General features: G+C 35.8%; 1 protein-coding gene across 1 annotated transcript in view; it reads left to right on the top strand.

Annotated features, from left to right (window-relative positions):
• Window positions 1-18883, top strand: part of MUSK (muscle associated receptor tyrosine kinase) — a 137969-nt gene that overhangs the window by 106695 nt on the left and 12391 nt on the right. Inside the window, exons 10-13 of the mRNA XM_034967957.3 lie at window positions 1856-2031; window positions 10902-11103; window positions 11615-11806; window positions 13769-13917. Of these exons, the coding sequence (XP_034823848.1) occupies window positions 1856-2031; window positions 10902-11103; window positions 11615-11806; window positions 13769-13917 (719 nt within the window). The remainder of the gene's footprint in view (window positions 1-1855; window positions 2032-10901; window positions 11104-11614; window positions 11807-13768; window positions 13918-18883) is intronic.

Genomic DNA, 18883 nt, shown 5'->3' with positions numbered 1-18883 from the left:
TTCTCATTGTTTTCTTTCATGTAACATAAATAATATAAAAATAATGGGTAATATGTCCTAAACACTGTGCCCTTTTCATCTTAAAAATGTTTTCTTATACCACATCTTTGATTATTTTCTATTTTTTATGTGCTCTGGTTCTCTTGCTGAGAAACACTATTATTTGATTTTGAATTTCTTACTTGCTCCACCTTATCAGTTATTTCACACATTATTTTCATCTGTTTAGCCTTTCTTGCATTCAGTTAGGTCCTTTCTTTCTGCATTCAATTGAATATTTAGTTCAAATTTGTTTATTTCTTGCAGTGCCATTTGTTTTCTATTTTCAATGAAGATTATTAAGTGTTGGTTTTATTTTTTGTGGTTTCTATTTTCTGTAGTTACTTCCATGTTCAAATTATCTTACTTTTTAGTCTATAGTTCATCTTGATTTGTTTTTTCTTGTGAAAAACTCTGCTATAGAGGGCATGCTTTAGTGCATGGCAATGAAAACAAAGCAAACCAAAAGCCATTCATTAATGTGTTCTTCTGTTTAGAATAAAAAAATTTCCCAGGTATTTGCTTCTTCTGCATAATGTGGAGTATGGAGTTGTTTTCATATGTCCCATATTGATTTACACTTTAACTATGCTGTCTGCGTGCAAAAAAATGTGCTTATACAACCCAGGGGTGGAACCAAGCTAAGCAACTCTCCTCAGGTCCTTTACCTGCTCAGAAGTCTTGAAAGCCCCATTATACTCCCTTCTCCCTTACACACACCAAGAATTATAAATCCCATTGTTTTCTTCATATAAGAATATATTTGCATCTCATCACATTCATATGCACAGCCTTTTATTCTATGCATACTCAATTAGCACATATTGGCAAGTTAGGAAAGTAGGAGTGTGGGAATAAGTATGAAAAAAGACACCATTGTGGCATATATATATATATATACACACACACACACACACACACACTTACAATTTCCTCCTCTCTGAATCCTTCAGATACTGAATAAAGGACATCTGCTATTATTATGTTTAATTTATTTAATTATCTTTAATTTCCTCTTATTATTAACCCCAAATACTTTAATTTGAAATTAACCAGGTTTTTCCTATGCAGTTTGTCCTATTTTCTATCAGGCTTAAACAAATACTAATCTGCAAAATTCCAAGTAGTCCAATTAGTGTTTCTTCAGCCCCTTCACTCATAATACAACATGTAGATGAACATAACAGCTTCATATTCAAACAGATAATACTTTGGCTTTCTCAGATGGAAGCACGCAGAGCAACGGGACAGGATTCCGTGCCTCAAAGTAAGGGCTGAGTAAGGACCCACATGCCCTCCTATAAGCTGCCAGGGAGGTGGTGGTGTTCTGTTTCAGAGGACAAAGCACACAGAGGCCCAGACTGTGTTCCTCGAGCTCTACCCATTAGCCCCAAGATCATAGAAAAATCTTCCAAGCTGGAAACTGGTTGACAATGATCCTGACTTTCAGTAGGTGTGTTTTTTAAACTCTGTATACCTTTTTCCTCTACCTGTGTTGTTATTTGAATATGAAGTTGGGAGAAGACATATCAGAGATTCCCAATCTAATATGTTTTAAATTTGACGTTTTTTTCCCTTAGACTAGCATTAATTGTGTTTCACAACAAAACGAGATAGCATTTCATCTCACGGGACAGTACACTAGATTTCATGAGGTCTCATATTATTTACAGTAAAAAGTTTCTTTCATAAACGCGCTTTTTTCAAGAACAATTTACCATGATGATGTCTTGAAAACACAGAATTTAGGCTCTGCCACAAATTTGCTTTAACATGTAATGATTCATCAAGTTTTGTTCTCCATATACTATTTTAGAGAGTACTGCTTGGCAGTAAAGGAGCTCTTCTGTGCAAAAGAATGGCTGGCAATGGAAGAGAAGACCCACAGAGGACTCTACAGATCCGAGATGCATTTGCTGTCCGTGCCAGAATGCAGCAAGCTTCCCAGCATGCATTGGGACCCCACGGCCTGTGCCAGACTGCCACATCTAGGTAACACAGAGTTCTCCCAAGACTTTGGAGGTTAAGAGAAATTTACTATTTTGAAGAAACTAAGGTGTGAACTTAAAGCTTCTAATATTTCTAGGCATTTCTAATTTTTTTTTTTGAGTTCTGCCTTCCTTAGATACCTACTAGCGGAATCCTAATGCTATCCTAATTGTACAGATTAGCGTAAAGATTTATTTCATTTGCTCTAAAATAAATGAAACAGCACTTTTAATTACTGCTTGACATTTTAGATTCTTTCATAGGGAATCTTATGAGAGCTTGTAACATTTTCTGGAGTGTGCAGAAAAATGGCTAAGAAACATCTTATATTTTGTCAGAAGAGTGGAATAAAGGAATAAAGTCCTTTTTCTTAGCCAAGAAAGCATGCTAAAATAAGACACATGTTTGAAAATGCTGATCTCACAAAACAAAATTGAATTGCTTCATGTTGCTTTAATGAACTTTGTTTGTAAGGAACTATGTTGTTATCCCTAACAGCTGGTTTAATTTCAAAGACCCAATTCTTTCACATTCGAATGCAAAGAATGTTTTCCAGTTGTATATTAAAAAGCTGAGAGAGAACTTGCATTTCTTAGCACTCACTCTCTCACAGAATATGTGAGATATCTGGATGCTCACTTAAAACAAATTTTTATCCTTTCCCCTTCAGATTATAACAAAGAAAACCTAAAAAGTAAGTAATTGTGTTTGTGCCCTTGAAACCTTATGTGTATGTAATTGGATTCATGCATGTGTGTTTACACTTATATTTCCTGATGCCCAGAACAGAATGTACAGCCGCTCTCAAAGTCTTCTCACCATACTCATCCAGGGTATAACACGAGGGAAAATCATGGAAGGTCTCAGTTTATAACTTTTAATTAGACCGTAGAGAGTACCATATTTAGTGAGTCATACAAATGCTATCTCCCACCTCAAGGTTATTAGTCTGATTTATTTCTTATATGTCTATAAGTAAGCCAAATTTAAAATGTCACCTTTTGATTTTATATTCTTGATTCAGTATAATCTAATTATGTATAGATGAAACCCAACATTTATTTCTTCATTGAGCCAATTCGTGATCTTCATTTGTGACAATAGATCCCTCTTTTGGAAGTTAGGCATTTTTTTAAGACAGCTGATTTCCAGTATAAAGTTTATAGGATCAAATCAAATGGCTTTAAAAAGGTCATCACAAAAATCTCTGGGAAAGAATTCAAGAAGGTTGCTTGAAAAGGGATGTCGTACAAAATCACTTGTATCAGATAGTGCTTTAACCTGTCAGAATGCAGAAATCCTCAGGATGAAATTAGAAAAGCTTTTCATGTCAACTAACTTCCTCTGGTCTCAGCGTTCTAAGGCTTAAATCACACTTACTTCCTGTAATACATATTCCAGCCCTAATCTCCTCTGCCTTTGACTAGGTGCCAGGACTTGATTTTACCAGCTTGCTTAAAGGACCAACACTTAAAAGTATGAAAAGCAAGAATGCTACTGGTCCTAGTTGAATTACTCAGAGTTATTAAACAAGAAGAGTTATGGAAACCTTAAAAATCTATTATTCTGGTAGCCTGTCAAATTGTTATTCCCAAATCGAAGGAATAAAAAAAAATTTCAATTCTTTGTTATATGAGCAGCCAGAGTTTACTTTGATTGGACTTTGAATTGATTACTGTGCTCTTTGTTATCCATCGATTGTTTGCTCACTCATCCATTCAAACATTCATTGAGGGTTTGCTGTGTGGAAGGACCAGACCATTCATCTTAAATTAGACAGGAACAATACACAAAAAAGCATCCACATTTCTGCCTTTCACACTAATTATAAAGGAATTTTGAGCAGCACAAACTAGCTACAATAATAAATTTTCTAGTCTTTTAAAAAACAGCTTTATGAAATCTTTGATACATGTAAGAAAATGAGCTCCTAATGTCATGAACTAACCATTTAAACTGCAAGTAGGGCAGGGAATGTCTGAAAGTATGCTCCTTGAGTTAAGGCAATTATTATTAAAAGAGTTGGCTTTAGCAGGTCAATAGTGGAGCAAAGAAAACATCCTTATTAGTCAGTGTCCCATATTTTATAGGGGTGTGTAAAGACCTTAAGTATTTTCCAAAGAGTGTCTTGATTTCTGAGTAAACTCTAAAGAATATCACCAGCTCATTTGGAGGGCTCACAAAAGAGCTGTTAATCATTTGTTTATTTTTGCATTATTTTCTTCTTCCTTGAGCACAGGGACTAGAATTTCAGTAGTTTTTCTTTTTTATAATTTCTTTGGCTGAAGTGAAACATCTTTTTGAGCAGGCAATGCCTTTGTGCTATTTACATTATTTGTAAGCAAGGATTACACTATTCCTCTCTTCCGTGAGACTTCACATACTTTATTACAGAAACACTCAGCAGTGAATCTGTCTTCTATTTCAGAGCTTCTGTGGAGAAAAGGTTAATTTGTCTTAATCATTGAAATAATTACTTTTCTCTTGAATTCTCTTTTTCCTTCCATCTTTGCTCTTTCTATACATATACATGGAGAATAAAGGACCCAATGAATGTGCCCAAATCCAAACTGACTAGTGTGATACATACATTATCTCTCTTAATACTCCCAATAGTTCTACAAAATTAAGTACTATGAACGTCCTCCATTTTACTTACAACCCAACATGAGAAAGAGAGATTAAGCAATGTGTCCAATTTTACCCATCTAGTAAGGTGATAAGCCAGAATTTGAACTGGAATCTATCTGATTCTGGCTCTGTCTTCAGAGCCAGAATGTTATACCTGATGCATTTCTGTTATTACTAATGTTTCTTAAAAAATTCCAAGACCTCATGTGTAATAAAGCTTAACTGATTGTTTAACTGATTCATTCTTGAATAAATTCCACTACCTTTTCACATTTGTTATAATTGATTATTCTTAAGAAGCTCCAATTGATAAAAATTTTATTGTTCACAATTTTAAATCACCCAGGCCACTTGAGGATTTGACTTTTTGTTAACATTTAAATGAATACATGCTTTGTGTCCCAGACCATTTTTCCATAATGATCAGCTACTATTTTGCCCACGAATGAAATCATGAAGCGTGTGTGTGTGTGTGTGTGTGTGTGTGTGTCTGTCTGTGTAAAACTCATGAATTATTTCATAATTTGAAATGTGGTTTGGGTAATTTTTGTGGTAATATTAAAGTTACAAGTTCTTAGAAAATTGGAGTTTAAAGTAACTTTAACAGTTATTTAATCTAAAGTCTCCCACAATGAAAGAATCTTTTCTAGAGCATCTCTGACAGAAACATTCCATTTTCCCTCCTGAATTTATTTCTCAATTCCTTTGTAGAATACATTAATTATTTCAACAATTTAGCTATGTAGAACTAAATTCTGGTTCTCTAGAACTGTCAACAACTGATCTTCACTCTATTTCTTTGATTTATTTATAATCTGTATGATAGTCCTTAAAATATTTGGAGACAGGCACTCAATCTCTCTGTAGTCTTCTCTTCTTCACATTAAATATCTCCAATTTTTAACTTTTTCTTTCGCAACTGACTTCCAAAATCCTCACCTCCATGTTTACTTTTTACTGGCTGCACACAAGCTTGAGAATATCCAGAACTGAACACAAAGCACAGAACATGATCTGATCAGAATTGCAATGCAACCGTATTTTCTGTGATAAGGCCTTGTTCTTTTATGAGTATAGATTAAACTCATGCTAGCTGTTTAATAATCTCATGACATTAATAGCCCTTCTATACACATATGGGTTTACTGATTTCCTTGATTTTCTAATAAATTTTCTACTAGACCGATCCAATTCATAATTATTTTTATTACAGTCTTCTAGCATTTATAATAATTTGTACTTTACATGTTTAGTTACTATGTTCTATGAGGCATAGTGATCCAAGACACTTTTCTTTTTATATGAAGCTCTTTACCAATGTAAAATGTCACTCTCGTCTTGTTTTAGTGCTTTTAGCTTTAAATTTCTAGTATTAATAATGGTAATTTTTTCCTTGTATTTATGTTAACCTAGCACCTCTTTGTTCCTCTTTTATTTTTCTTTTCTTATAAACAACATATACCTGGGTTTACTCCAATCAGATAGCCATTTTCTATTAATAGGAGGATTTAGCCTGTTCATATTTTATATCACAACTGATATACTCTATTTTATCCCTACTATCTTAACTGTACATTTTCTATTCACTTTACGTTTTTGCTTCTTCTTTTTCCTTTTCTTTACTTGTTGCTGGTTATGTTTTCTCCACTGCTAAGTGAAAGTCAGACACCAATTCTTTCTACACATTGCAGTGCTCTATTTATTCTTCATTTCTGCCCACCCCATGGGACTTTCAGAATCTCCAGGAGATCCTCAGACTGCTTGGATCTTCTTCCTTACCTCCCCTGGTACTCTTAGGTTTCTCTTTGCAGAGTGATTCTCAGTATTGAGTCTTACCTAGCGAATTAGACAAGACTCCACCCATCACAGCCCATTTACATGTATCCTGAAGTCATTTTCTGATTCAATTGTTATTAAGAGTCTCCTCATGTATTTCCTTAGAAGGGAAAGTGTCTTGGGAGACAGAATCCCTGAAGCCTTGTATGTTATCAAATTGTTTTCTTTTATTTGGGTAGTTGAAAAGTGTATTAACTGGGTATGGAACTCCTGAGTGACATTTCTTTGGGTGGTTTCTAGATGTGATTTCACGCTTTTCTAGCTTCTAGTGTTGGAAGCAGGTAGTCTGGTGTGAATTTGTTTATTTTTTTCCTGTAAGTAATTTATTCTTTCTATCTAGGCAGAAACTTTTTGATTTTTCCCTTTATCCGTGATATCTGTATGATAAAAATTCTGTTTAATCATGTGCTATTGAACATCTTTTTCCAACTCCATGATAGGGCTTCATGTTGGGAGCTTGAGATAAGCTATGATGGGAATCTTTATCCTGTTGAAATCAGGATGGTAGACAGACCTTTCTAATGCAAAAAGTTGATCATGCTATTCCACCTCATAAAACACTCCTATAAGACCCTCCATTTGCTGCAGGGCATAGTCCAAATTACTTAAATTGGTATACAAGGACTTTTATCACTAAACCTGATATCTGCATCTTTACCTATAGATACTCCCCAGCTCCAACAATGAAATTTCTAGGTGCACTTTTAGAAAGGCATCACATCTGCTTAGTTCAGATCTTGGTATATGCTATTACTTCTTTATAGAATACTATCTCTCTACCCTGACTCCATTCTACTCTCTTAATTCCCCCATCCCACACACACATTTGTGTGTGTGTGTGTGTGTGTGTGTGTGTGTGTGTGTGTGTGTGTGTGTGTGTGTGTTTGAGACGGAGTCTCACTCTGTCGCCCAGGCTGGAGTGCAGTGGCACAATCTTGGTTCACTGCAAGCTCTGCCTCCCGGGTTCACGCCATCCTCTTGCCTCAGCCTCCCGAGTAGCTGGGACTACAGGCGCCCACCACCATGCCCAGCTAATTTTTTGTATTTTTAGTAGAGATGGGGTTTCACCGTGTTAGCCAGGATGGTTTCGATCTCCTCACCTCGTGATTCACCCGCCTTGGCCTCCCAAAGTGCTGGGATTACAGGCGTGAGCTACTGCTCCCGGCCCACACCTTTTCCTTAGTCTGTTCAGGTTGCTATAACAAAATGCCACAGACTGGGTGGCTTATACACAGAAATTTATTTCTCACAGTTCTGGAGTCCAAGAAGTCCAAGATCAAGGTGCCAGCAGATTTGGTATCTGGTGAGGACCCATTACTCATAGACATAGCTGTCTTCTCCCTGTGTCCTCACATGGCAGAACGGGCGAGGGAGCTTTCTTGGACCTCTTTTATAAGGGCATTAATTCCATTCATCAGGACTCTACCCTTATTCATTTCAACACATGAATTTGGGGGAGAGACACAAAGACTCAGATCATCATAACCTTCAATTGGTTACTGGCTACTCACCATTTATGTTTAACTTACAGTTACTCACTCTAGAAAACCTTCTCAGTATGTCTAAACCTGAGTTAGTGCCAGCCCTGAATGAGACTCACAAGCATCATGTTCTTACTACTCCTATAATGCTTCTTATATTTTGTTTTATTTCTCCATTTATTCACTTGTGTCTCATGACAAGCAAAGACTTCTCATGTTCACCACAGTGTTCTGGATACCTAACAATCACTATTGATTTAGTGAATGCATTTACATATGGATGAATGAGTCTATAAACTCCCGTAGTGTTCAGAGGAAAAGAATCAAGACAGAAAATTGGTGAGAGAAAAGATAAAAAGGAAAAAGAATGACGATTCAAAGTGATCCTTTAGACCCAAAGAGATCATTGGTGTAGTTCAAGGGAAGATCAGATCAAATCAGAAGCAGTCATCAAGGAATAACAAAACAAAACTATCTTGAAGGAAAGAAACATTTAAATCCATAAAGCAAAATTATTGTTCCAACTATGTCATTTCTTGCATTTAAAAAAAAACTCACTAAATCATCATAGATTTTTCTTTTAACATGACAGTAAATTCTACTTTCTGATTCTTTTTAGAAAAACTAACCTTATATTTACCAGTGAAATTACACTACCAACTTTACTAATTACATTATATTCCCTCACATGTTATATATGGTGTGAGATGCTCTGTAAACTCCAAATACAAAAATAGTTATTTCTCCCTATCTTTTAATAATTGTTCCAACTTTATTATTAGCAGAAAGCAAAGCTCGTCAATTTAAGCCACCCCCTACCACCACCACCCACCCATCTTAGATCAAGAAAACTTGGGATAACTCAGTCCAAAGAGAATCAGACTAGCTTTCAAGTCAGTCAGAGAGGAACCTGGCCAGTCTGTTGAGTCCACCACTCCTGTGGTGCTGGATGAGGCATGCTGTCACTGATCTTGCACAGATGTTTTATTGCTGTGTTGATGTTCTTCCAGTTCCAGGTGCCTGCCTGAGTCACAGTGGTGACCAGGCCTGGCATCCGCAGGCTTCAAAATCACTTGCTTAGCCATTGGTACTCAGGGCATAATCACTGGGTCCACTTCATGTATGACTAAGAAGTCATACATGAGCGTCTCTTGTAACCTCCAATTTTGCAAGTGTCCTATTTCAAATGCTTTAGGCATCTACTGCCATAAAGGTTTTATTTTGACTTTGTAATATGTTATATTAATATGTCCCCTTCTATTAAATCATTATTCTCTGACTATGATGTAGTCAGTTGCTACTATTTCATTTAGGATCTTCTAAACTTAGGTTGTATAATCTATGTATGCTCTTTTCTTCTGTGCTAACATTGCCAGGTTGTGATATTAGTATTATAATAATTTCTAAAATAATTTGAAAGAATTTTCTCTTACTGGAACATATTATAAATATGGAAATTTTATCTCTTTCAAGACTAAAAGAATGTCTTTTATAATGTGATGACTTAAAAATCTAGTTTCCTGCCTATGGTAATATTTATATTTTCTAATGCTTCGAATTTGGTGATTAATATGTTCCTATCATTTTCCTTAAGGTGTGAAATATATAATTACATATTATTTTAATTAACTTTGAATCTGTTATAACTTTTTTATCATTTCTAATTTTCTGTTTGTAACTTTTCTCTTTAATTAAAATTCCATTGATTAGACTACTATATGAATATTTATAAAACCAACTATTGATCTTTTAATTTTATCATTTGTGTTACGTGTATTCTAACTTATTAATTTCTGCTTGTGTATGGCTGTTACTTTATTACCTATTATCTTTTGTTTTCTGTAGTTATTGTTTCTTACCCAAAGTCTTGGGTTAAATGTTCAGTTCATTTACTTTCATTCTTTTTTATCTAGTGGAAGGAGATAACACTATGACTTTATCTTTGAGCACAACTTTGGCTAAATAAAATACACACTATTAAGAGGCTTGTGTCTAATCTATAACTATAGTTACTCTCTAGTTTTTGATCAAAAAGTCATTGATTTTTTTCTTTTTAAAAATGTCCCATTGGATTTTATTTAATCTATTATTAATTGCACTTTGGCCATTAAGTAGATATGCATAATTTCTGCTTTTAAAATTTATTGAGATTAATCCACAAATATTTGAAAGGAAGGTTTATTCTCTATTTTTGGGTACAAAGGTCATTCTTAGCTATTAAAACATTGTTGCTGATTATTTTTAAATACTCTGTATCCCTGTTTTTGTCTTTACTCAATCTGTTAAGAGGATTTAAATGTGATTAATAAGGTTCTTTTAATACATATACAATGGACTTTGTACTCTACAAATAGTGGTATGAGTATGGCATCTTTTGGTTTCCAACAGTAATGCTGATTTTACTTTATACATATCACATCGGACTTTTAAATTGAAGTTTGACAGGAGTTCAGTTTTTAGATGAATTAACTTCTCATTTGTCTCCTAATATTTTCATTTTTCATCTTCTTTCATGATTTTTCTTCTGTTTGTAAACTGACAGTAAATGTATATAAAAGCTCAGCTCTAGACAATCCTGATGTCAAGTGTAATTATGTGAAAATATTTTATTTGATAATTTCCATGATTTATGTCAGGTCATAGATAATATGATTCAGTATAAATGGCACCAGCCCAAGATCTACATTTATCTCAGAAAAAAAAAACCTATTTCCTCTCTCTGAGTCTCATCTTTAAAATTCTATTATTCTATAAGCTGGATTTACTTACAACTAGACCTTACTGAACTTTATAAATATATAACCAGGGAGAACCTGATACATAAATATATTCTTATCATGAAATTTAGTTTACTGATTGCTTAAATACAAAAAATTGCTTCTTAAAGGTTTGAGAATGAATGAAATAATTATTCTTTACTTACAGCATTCCCACCAATGACGTCCTCAAAGCCAAGTGTGGACATTCCAAATCTGCCTTCCTCCTCCTCTTCTTCCTTCTCTGTCTCACCTACATACTCCATGACTGTAATAATCTCCATCATGTCCAGCTTTGCAATATTTGTGCTTCTTACCATAACTACTCTCTATTGCTGCCGAAGAAGAAAACAATGGAAAAATAAGAAAAGGTGAGATTCTAGTTTCAGCTAACCACGTGTAGTAATATTTTAAAGCCTTGTGTTTTATGGAGTTGGTATGACGTGAGGAATATATATGACACTGCAACTCTCTAAATATATCCGTAGCCCTGCTTTAAAATTAAGCACCCCCATCATGATCTTTACAAATGTCAATGACTTTTTGGCATAGGATCAAATCAAATGCCCTAGGGTTACTGTTTCACAAAAGGTAAAATCTAAACAATAATTTGGAGGAAAATGGCTATTCCTGCTCCTTGTCTTCTCTCTCAGGCCTGTTGCCATTGCTGGCTTGGAGAGCTAAACATTTCTGAGAAAATGTGCCTTTTGACTCTAGACCAAACAAAATATTTTATTGCTCTCAAAACGAAGGATCTTTGGCTGCCTTAGTATAACTTGTTTTCATTACTCTTAAATGCCATATTTCTTAGAATCTAAGTCTAAGTACAAAGATCTAACCTGCTTCTGAGCTCATTCCTGATCTTGCCTGTCTTGCCTGCAGAGAATCAGCAGCAGTAACCCTCACCACACTGCCTTCTGAGCTCTTACTAGATAGACTTCATCCCAACCCCATGTACCAGAGGATGCCGCTCCTTCTGAACCCCAAATTGCTCAGCCTGGAGTATCCAAGGAATAACATTGAATATGTGAGAGACATCGGAGAGGGAGCGTTTGGAAGGGTGTTTCAAGCAAGGTAAAGTTACCTATGGAAAAAAAACTCCACTGAAATATGTTATGTCTGAAAAGCTACCAAACTATTAGCTTGGTATATATATAATATTAGCTTTATATATATACACACACACATATATATCAAGCTAATGATATAGTACATATATATGTACACTGTGTGTGTATATATATACACACACACATACATATATACACACAGTGTAATATACAGTATTATATAGTATTAATACAATATTATATATGTATTATATGGTAATAATATACTATATAAAATAGTTTTTATCAAGTTAGTTAATTCTGGCCAGGTGCGGTGGCTCGTGCCTGTAATCCCAGCACTTTGGGAGACTGAGGCGGGAGGATCACCTTAGTCAGGAATTCAAGACCAGCCTGGCCAACATGGCGAAACCCCATCTCTACTAAAAATACAAAATTGAGCCAGGCATGGTGGTGCACAACTGTAGTCCTAGCTACTCGGGAGTCTGAGGCAGAAGAATTGCTGGAAGCCGGAAGGCAGAGGTTGCAGTGAGCCAAGATCACGCCACTGCACTCCAGCCTGGGTGACAGAGCAAGACTCTGTCTCAAAAAAAAAAAAAAAAGAAAAGAAAAACTAGTTAATTCTTTACATCATTAACCTTATTTGTATTGCATAATACACTTCAAATCTTAATTTCCCCTCTTTGCTGGAAAACAGTAGCCTATATGGAGATAATATATTTTATTGCATTTAAAATAGGTAATTTATTGGAGATGTAAATGTATCTTCACTTCTACGATTTTTAAATTATAAGAAATTAGTAATATAGTTCAATAATATTTCCTTTTCAGGAAAGAATTTACCATATATTTTTAATCATAATTTCTTACATTGTTTTAAATAACTCCTTACATTATAATATAATGTATAGATATTAAGTAGATGTTCATGAAATGACAAACAGAAAAGGAATAAAAAGGCAAAAATTTATAAAAAATGAGCTCAAGAAAGGAGTATGTATTAGGGCCAATATTAGCCTATGTATCACCTTTGTGCGAACTGGAATAAAATACCCTTTCTGCTGCATGGATATGGCTCCACAGACACACAGCTGAGCCAGAGAATATGAATTTGGTTTTAATCTCCAACTGGCACTTCGGCCTGGTGCTCTTGGGCAAGACACAACTTAATCTCCACCCATGGTGGCCCTGGCGTAGAGGTTACATGAATAGTGAAAATCTCACACAAACATGTCTTGGAAACCAAAATTTGCAAGGCACCACTTTAGGCTCAATGGAGGGTACAAAGATGAGTAAGCCATAGTTCCTACATCATGGAATTTAGATTCTGGACAAAGATTAAAAGGTTAGGATGTGGCCGGGCGCGATGGCTCACACCTGTAATCCCCGCAGTTTGGGAGGCCAAGGTGGTCATATCACGAGGTCAGGAGATTGAGACCATCCTGGCTAACACAGTGAAACCCTGTCTCTACTAAAAATACAAAAAATTAGCCAGGTGTGGTGGCGGGTGCCTGTAGACCCAGCTACTCAGGAGGCTGAGGCAGGAGAATGGTGTGAACCCAGTATGTGGAGCTTGCAGTGAGCCTAGATCATGCCACTGCACTCCAGCCTGGATGACAGAGTGAGACTCTGTCTCAAAAAAAAAAAAAAAAAAAAAAAAAAAGGTTAGGATGGCAATGATAATCCTATTGGGGGTGTATACTTCAGAATTCCTATAATGTGTAAATAATGCATCTTTCAAACTTCATTGTTTGAAATTGTTGAAAATAACACCAGTGATTTTTATTAGTTGACATCAAGGATTTTAAGTATGTTGTCTTTCTTTGATTCTGTGGCTCTGGGAAAGGCTGCATGAGACTTAACCAGCCTTTTACACAGGGGAAGTGGGAGGATATGTATAAATGTGGGTAGGTATAAAGATATGATGTCCATGATCTTTGGTTTCTTTTTCAATAAATGTATCTCTCAGGGCACCAGGCTTACTTCCCTATGAACCTTTCACTATGGTGGCAGTAAAGATGCTCAAAGAAGAAGCCTCGGCAGATATGCAAGCGGACTTTCAGAGGGAGGCAGCCCTCATGGCAGAATTTGACAACCCTAACATTGTGAAGCTATTAGGTATGAAAATACAAGTGAGGATATGTATTTCATCAGAAAGCAGAGGCTTTCCAAGTTTTTCTCCCCTTGTTCATGCTTTTTCCTTTTCTCCTTGATCAGTGAGACGTTTCAGTTCCTTTTCAAATTTAGCTTCTTCACCTTGGTCTATCCCAACCCTATAGGACATTCATGGCTTAATGGATTATCCCTCTTTAAATTCATCACTTCAATTTGTCTCTGTCTTTGCTGCCTCCTTACTATTTATAAAAATGTTTAAAATGTCCCCATTGTAAAAAATTAATACTGCTTCTCCATCACAAAATTTATCAATATTGAAAAGTCTATATATTTTACTTATTTTGTTTCTCCTCTTTCTTCCCTAACTAGAATGTCATGAGCAGCGATTTGTATCTTTTCTGTTCATTGTTGAGTTCCAGTTTATTCCCAGATTCATAAATTCAACACAAATTTTACAAATATTTAGTTTGTATTAATTACACAGCAATTAATAAAACTTTTCAAAAATCTGTGCTCTCGGCTGGGAGCAGTGGCTCATGCCTATAATCTCAGCACTTTAGGAGGCCGAGGCAGGCAGATCACTTGAGGTCAGGAGTTTGACACCAGCCTGGCGAACAAGGTGAAATCCCATCTCTACTAAAAATAGAAAAATTAGCTGGGTGTGGTGGTGTGGGCCTGTAATCCTAGCTACTCGGGAGGCTGAGGCATGAGAATCGCTTACACCGGGGGGGGCAGAGGTTGCAGTAAGCCAAGATGATTGCACCACTGCACCACAGCCTGGGTGACAGAGTGAGATTCCATCTTTAAAAAAGGAAGAAAAAAAAAATCTGTGCTCTCATAGAGCATACATTCACTCTATATGAGGAGACAGATAATAAAAAAAAAACAAAAATATGGGATGCTGGATATTAAGTTCTACAGACTTTTTAAAATGTTAAAGCAGAGAAGTTGGAATGTGAGCTACAAAGTTTGAAGACTTCAGTGAAAATATTACATTTATATAAAGACCTGGCAGAGGCAAGGGAATAACAGTGTGGATATCTTGGGAAAGAACATTCCAAAAAGAATGAGAAGCATTTGCAAAGGTACTGTGGCAAGAGCAGATGTGGCATGTTTGAGGAATAGCAAGGAGATGAATGTGGCTGAAGCAGAGTGAAAGATGGGGAGAGTTATCAAAGATGAGATCAGAGAGGTAATGGGGGAGGTAGGCAGGTCCTGTCAGGCCTTATTAAAAACATTGGCTTTTAATCTAAGTTGGGAAAGAAATGGAGAGTTTCAGCCAAGACATGACATGACACAACTCACATTTTTTCAGATCTTCTCTGGCTGCTTTCTTGAGCATTGCATGAAGGGAAGCAATGAAATCAGGAAGACAGTAAACAGGTATTGCAATGATGCAGCAAGAGAAGATGATGGCATGGACCAGGTGGTGGTAGTGAAGATCGTGAGAAGTGATTCTCTTCCATGTGTAATTTGAAAGTAGAGCCAAATAATTTGCTGACAGACCAAATATGAGATGTGCAAAAAAGGGAAAAGTCAAAGATAGTATCGAAGTATTTGGCTGTGCAGATGAGTGAATGGAGGTGCCATTGGCTGAGTTGAGGAATACTCAGAAGGAACAGGTTCCTTTAGTGGAGAGAGTGGGAATTCATTTAAAGATGTGGTTTTTGTCCAGGCACTGTGGCTCACGCCTGTAATTTCAACACTTTGTGAGGCCGAGGCGAGCGGATCACCTGAGGTCAGGAATTCGAGACTAGCCTGGCCAACATGGTGAAACCCCATCTCTACTAAAAATACAAAAATTAGCCGGGTGTGGTGGCACACGCTTGTAATCCCAGCTGCTTGAGAGGCTGAAGCAGGAGAATTGCTTGAACCTGGGAGGCGGAGGTTGCAGTGAGCCAAGATTGTGCCATTGCACTCCAGCCTGTGTGACAGAGTGAGACTCCATCTGGAAAAAAAAAAAAAAAAAAACATGTTTTTTGGCGATGCTTATTCAACATCCACATGATCCACATGAAGTTAAGGATGCATGTGGATATGGAGGCCTAGAGTTCTGGTAAGGATGATCTGGTTAGACATGAATCCAAGGCTATTGCAGTACACAGAGTATTTAAAGCCATGAGGTTGGGCAAGACACCTAAGTATGGAGAAAGCAAGCCAGAACAGAGAAGAGGTCCAAGGACCAAGGCCTGGAGCATTCCAGTATTTAGTGTGAGAAAGAGGAGATGAACAAGAAAAACAAACTAAAAACGAGCAACCAATGAAATAGAAGTAAATCAAGAGAGTGTGGTGTCCTGGATGTCAAATGAAGTATTTTAAATAGGTGAAAGTGAGCATGTCATATGCATTAAGTCTAGTGAGAGAAGGACTATAAAGTGACCTTGAATTTGTAAACATGGATGTTCACTGGTAACCCCGAGAAGAGAGGTTTCTTAGGAATGTTGGGGGCAAGAGGAAATGTAAGTGAGCTCAAAAGAAGAGGAAGAGAAAATTTGGAGAAAAAGTATAAACAACTTGTTTTGCCATAAAGGTGAACCAAGGAACATGGATAGAGCTGAAGGGGGCAGAAAGAAGCATGCTTCCTTTCATGTGGAAGTAATAGCACATTTGTAAATTAATGAGAATGATCCCGTAAAGAGAAAAATTGATGACAGGGTTGGCAAATAGTGGAAGTAACATCTTTGAACAGTGAGAGGGAATGGAATCTTGGCACTGTTGGATGGATTGGCCTTTGTAAAGAGAATGCTCAGATCAACCACAGTAATAAGAGAGAATTGGCTGGAGATTGTAGCCAGTCTCTTCTGATTGATTTAGTTTTCTTTGTGAGGTAGGAATCAAGATCTCATCTGAGAGTGAGGAATGGGAGAAGAGTTGAAGATTTGAGGAAAGAGAAGAAATAAATTGTCATCTAAGAAAATCCATTTTTACATAAAATATAAAATGGACTAGAGAAACATAATATGATTGGCAAGAACATTAAAAGCTTACTTGAAATTAGAGATTACACATTTAACATGAGACCGGTCAGCATGGTTGTGTATTTATCCAAATGCCGCCAGCTGGGCATAGACTCGTTAAGAGGAGTTAAATTTTACCAGAATTAGCATTTTGCCACACAAGTAAGTTGAAGTCAAATTGAGGCAAATAAGAGAGGTGTATGCAAAGGAGTGATTATTATGATTGATCAAGGAACTTAAGCTGTTTAAGGAAGGAAGACAAAACGTGAAGAAAGTAGGGATCATTAAAAGGGGGTAGGATCAATAGATTAAAAGTTTCAGTGGGGTCAAAGGATTTTTAGAGTTAGGGCAGTCGAGGCAGTGAACTAGGGTGAAAAAGGGAGGAAGTGATGAACAACAAGTAGAGTAACTGAAAATGAGATTATGGGAGGTATACAAATGTATGGAATGACAAAGTCAGGGGTATGACAATGTGAGTGATTAGCTGAAGTTGGGCAGAGGTCTAAGGAAAGGAAGTAAAGTAATTTAGTGGTCAGGATATTGGAAGGAATCTAGATAAATATTAAAAGCAAGAATTTCTATAGTAGTATCTCGAATAGTTTCTGGCACATTGTAGGCACTCTATAAATATTTGTTCAATAAATGAATAAAGGATATTCAGTATATAACAATTCATCTTGAAAACACTTCTTCCATTTCCTCAACTCCTAAACATTCATTTATTCATTCTTCATCACACAAAAATCTGAATCTGGCTTCTGCCCCCTACCCTCCTTATTTACTTTCTCAAATAGTATACATTTAGTCATTAAACAAACATATATACATGCATATTTTCAAGATTATCAAGCAATTCCTGTTTCAACTTTTCTTAAAATGTTGACTCTGTATTCATATACAGTTTATAACATCCTGAATTCCTGAAATTGATTCAAACAGAAACTGTGTACAGTTTTCCAATTTAACCACAGTAGCATGCTTATACATCACTACTTGGAGTTTTCTCTCATTTTTATTGTCCAACAAGAACTGAAACTTATGTTGCCGTTTGTTAAATGCTATATCTAAATTCCATTTGGATATCCAATGAACACAGGTTCTATTTTTTATCAAGTATACATAAGCAGTAATCATTCATGCAAGTGATTCCACTACTCTCATAGTTTCTTGTAAGTTAATCCCAGTGAAATAAGATGACAACAGTGGAAGAAAGGGAAATTGGGAAAATCCATAAAATTCACTTCTATCAATAAAAGAAATCTACTTTGTTTTATATATTTGATACATCAGCCACTTATTGAACATGTTCGTATCTTAAAAATTGTTTCCCTTTTATTGAAATCCTAGTGGATAATGGTTTCGTAGTCATAAATTGGGAAAAATGGTATAACTAAAGAAATATGCAGAATTTTAGAATGGGAGTAGGCATTAAATATTATAGACTCTTAGGGAATATTCTGGCAGTGGAGCAAACAGTAGAACAATCAGGTGAGATTATTCATTGAAGATGTCATGCTAAAGTTTAAAGACATGGCTTGGGCTAGGCATGAGGTTTTCTTATGGCCATCCATCTACGCATCCATCCTTAAATCTATCCATGCATCCACCTATCCATTAATTCATCCATCCACCCATCAACATATATTGAAAACCCATAGTGAGCCATGTGTAGTATTAGACCTGAGGTTACAAGGATGAATAAAATACAGTCTTCCTCTCAATAATTATTCTATTTTGAAGTCCCAGCTAAGAGTTGGGTTCAAGTAATTACAATATAGAAAACATTTTGAGGTCTTAAATAAATGTATATACATATATAATTGTAAATTATATCTATACACATGTATATATAATTGTTCATAATAATCACAAAGTAGAAATCTTTTATATAGTATTTTCTTTATCAGAGTGGAAAATTTCATTAAATCAACTTAGTTCAAAACTTTTTTATTTCTCAGAGAAATATTTTGTCATTTTTTTCCAGTATAAGAAATTATTTTTAAATCAACTCA

This window comes from Pan paniscus, chromosome 11, assembly GCF_029289425.2.
Source record: "Pan paniscus chromosome 11, NHGRI_mPanPan1-v2.0_pri, whole genome shotgun sequence".
NCBI lineage: Eukaryota > Metazoa > Chordata > Mammalia > Primates > Hominidae > Pan > Pan paniscus.
The sequence above is the reverse complement of the archived record's forward strand: the minus strand, read 5'-3'. Positions and strand labels throughout refer to the sequence as shown.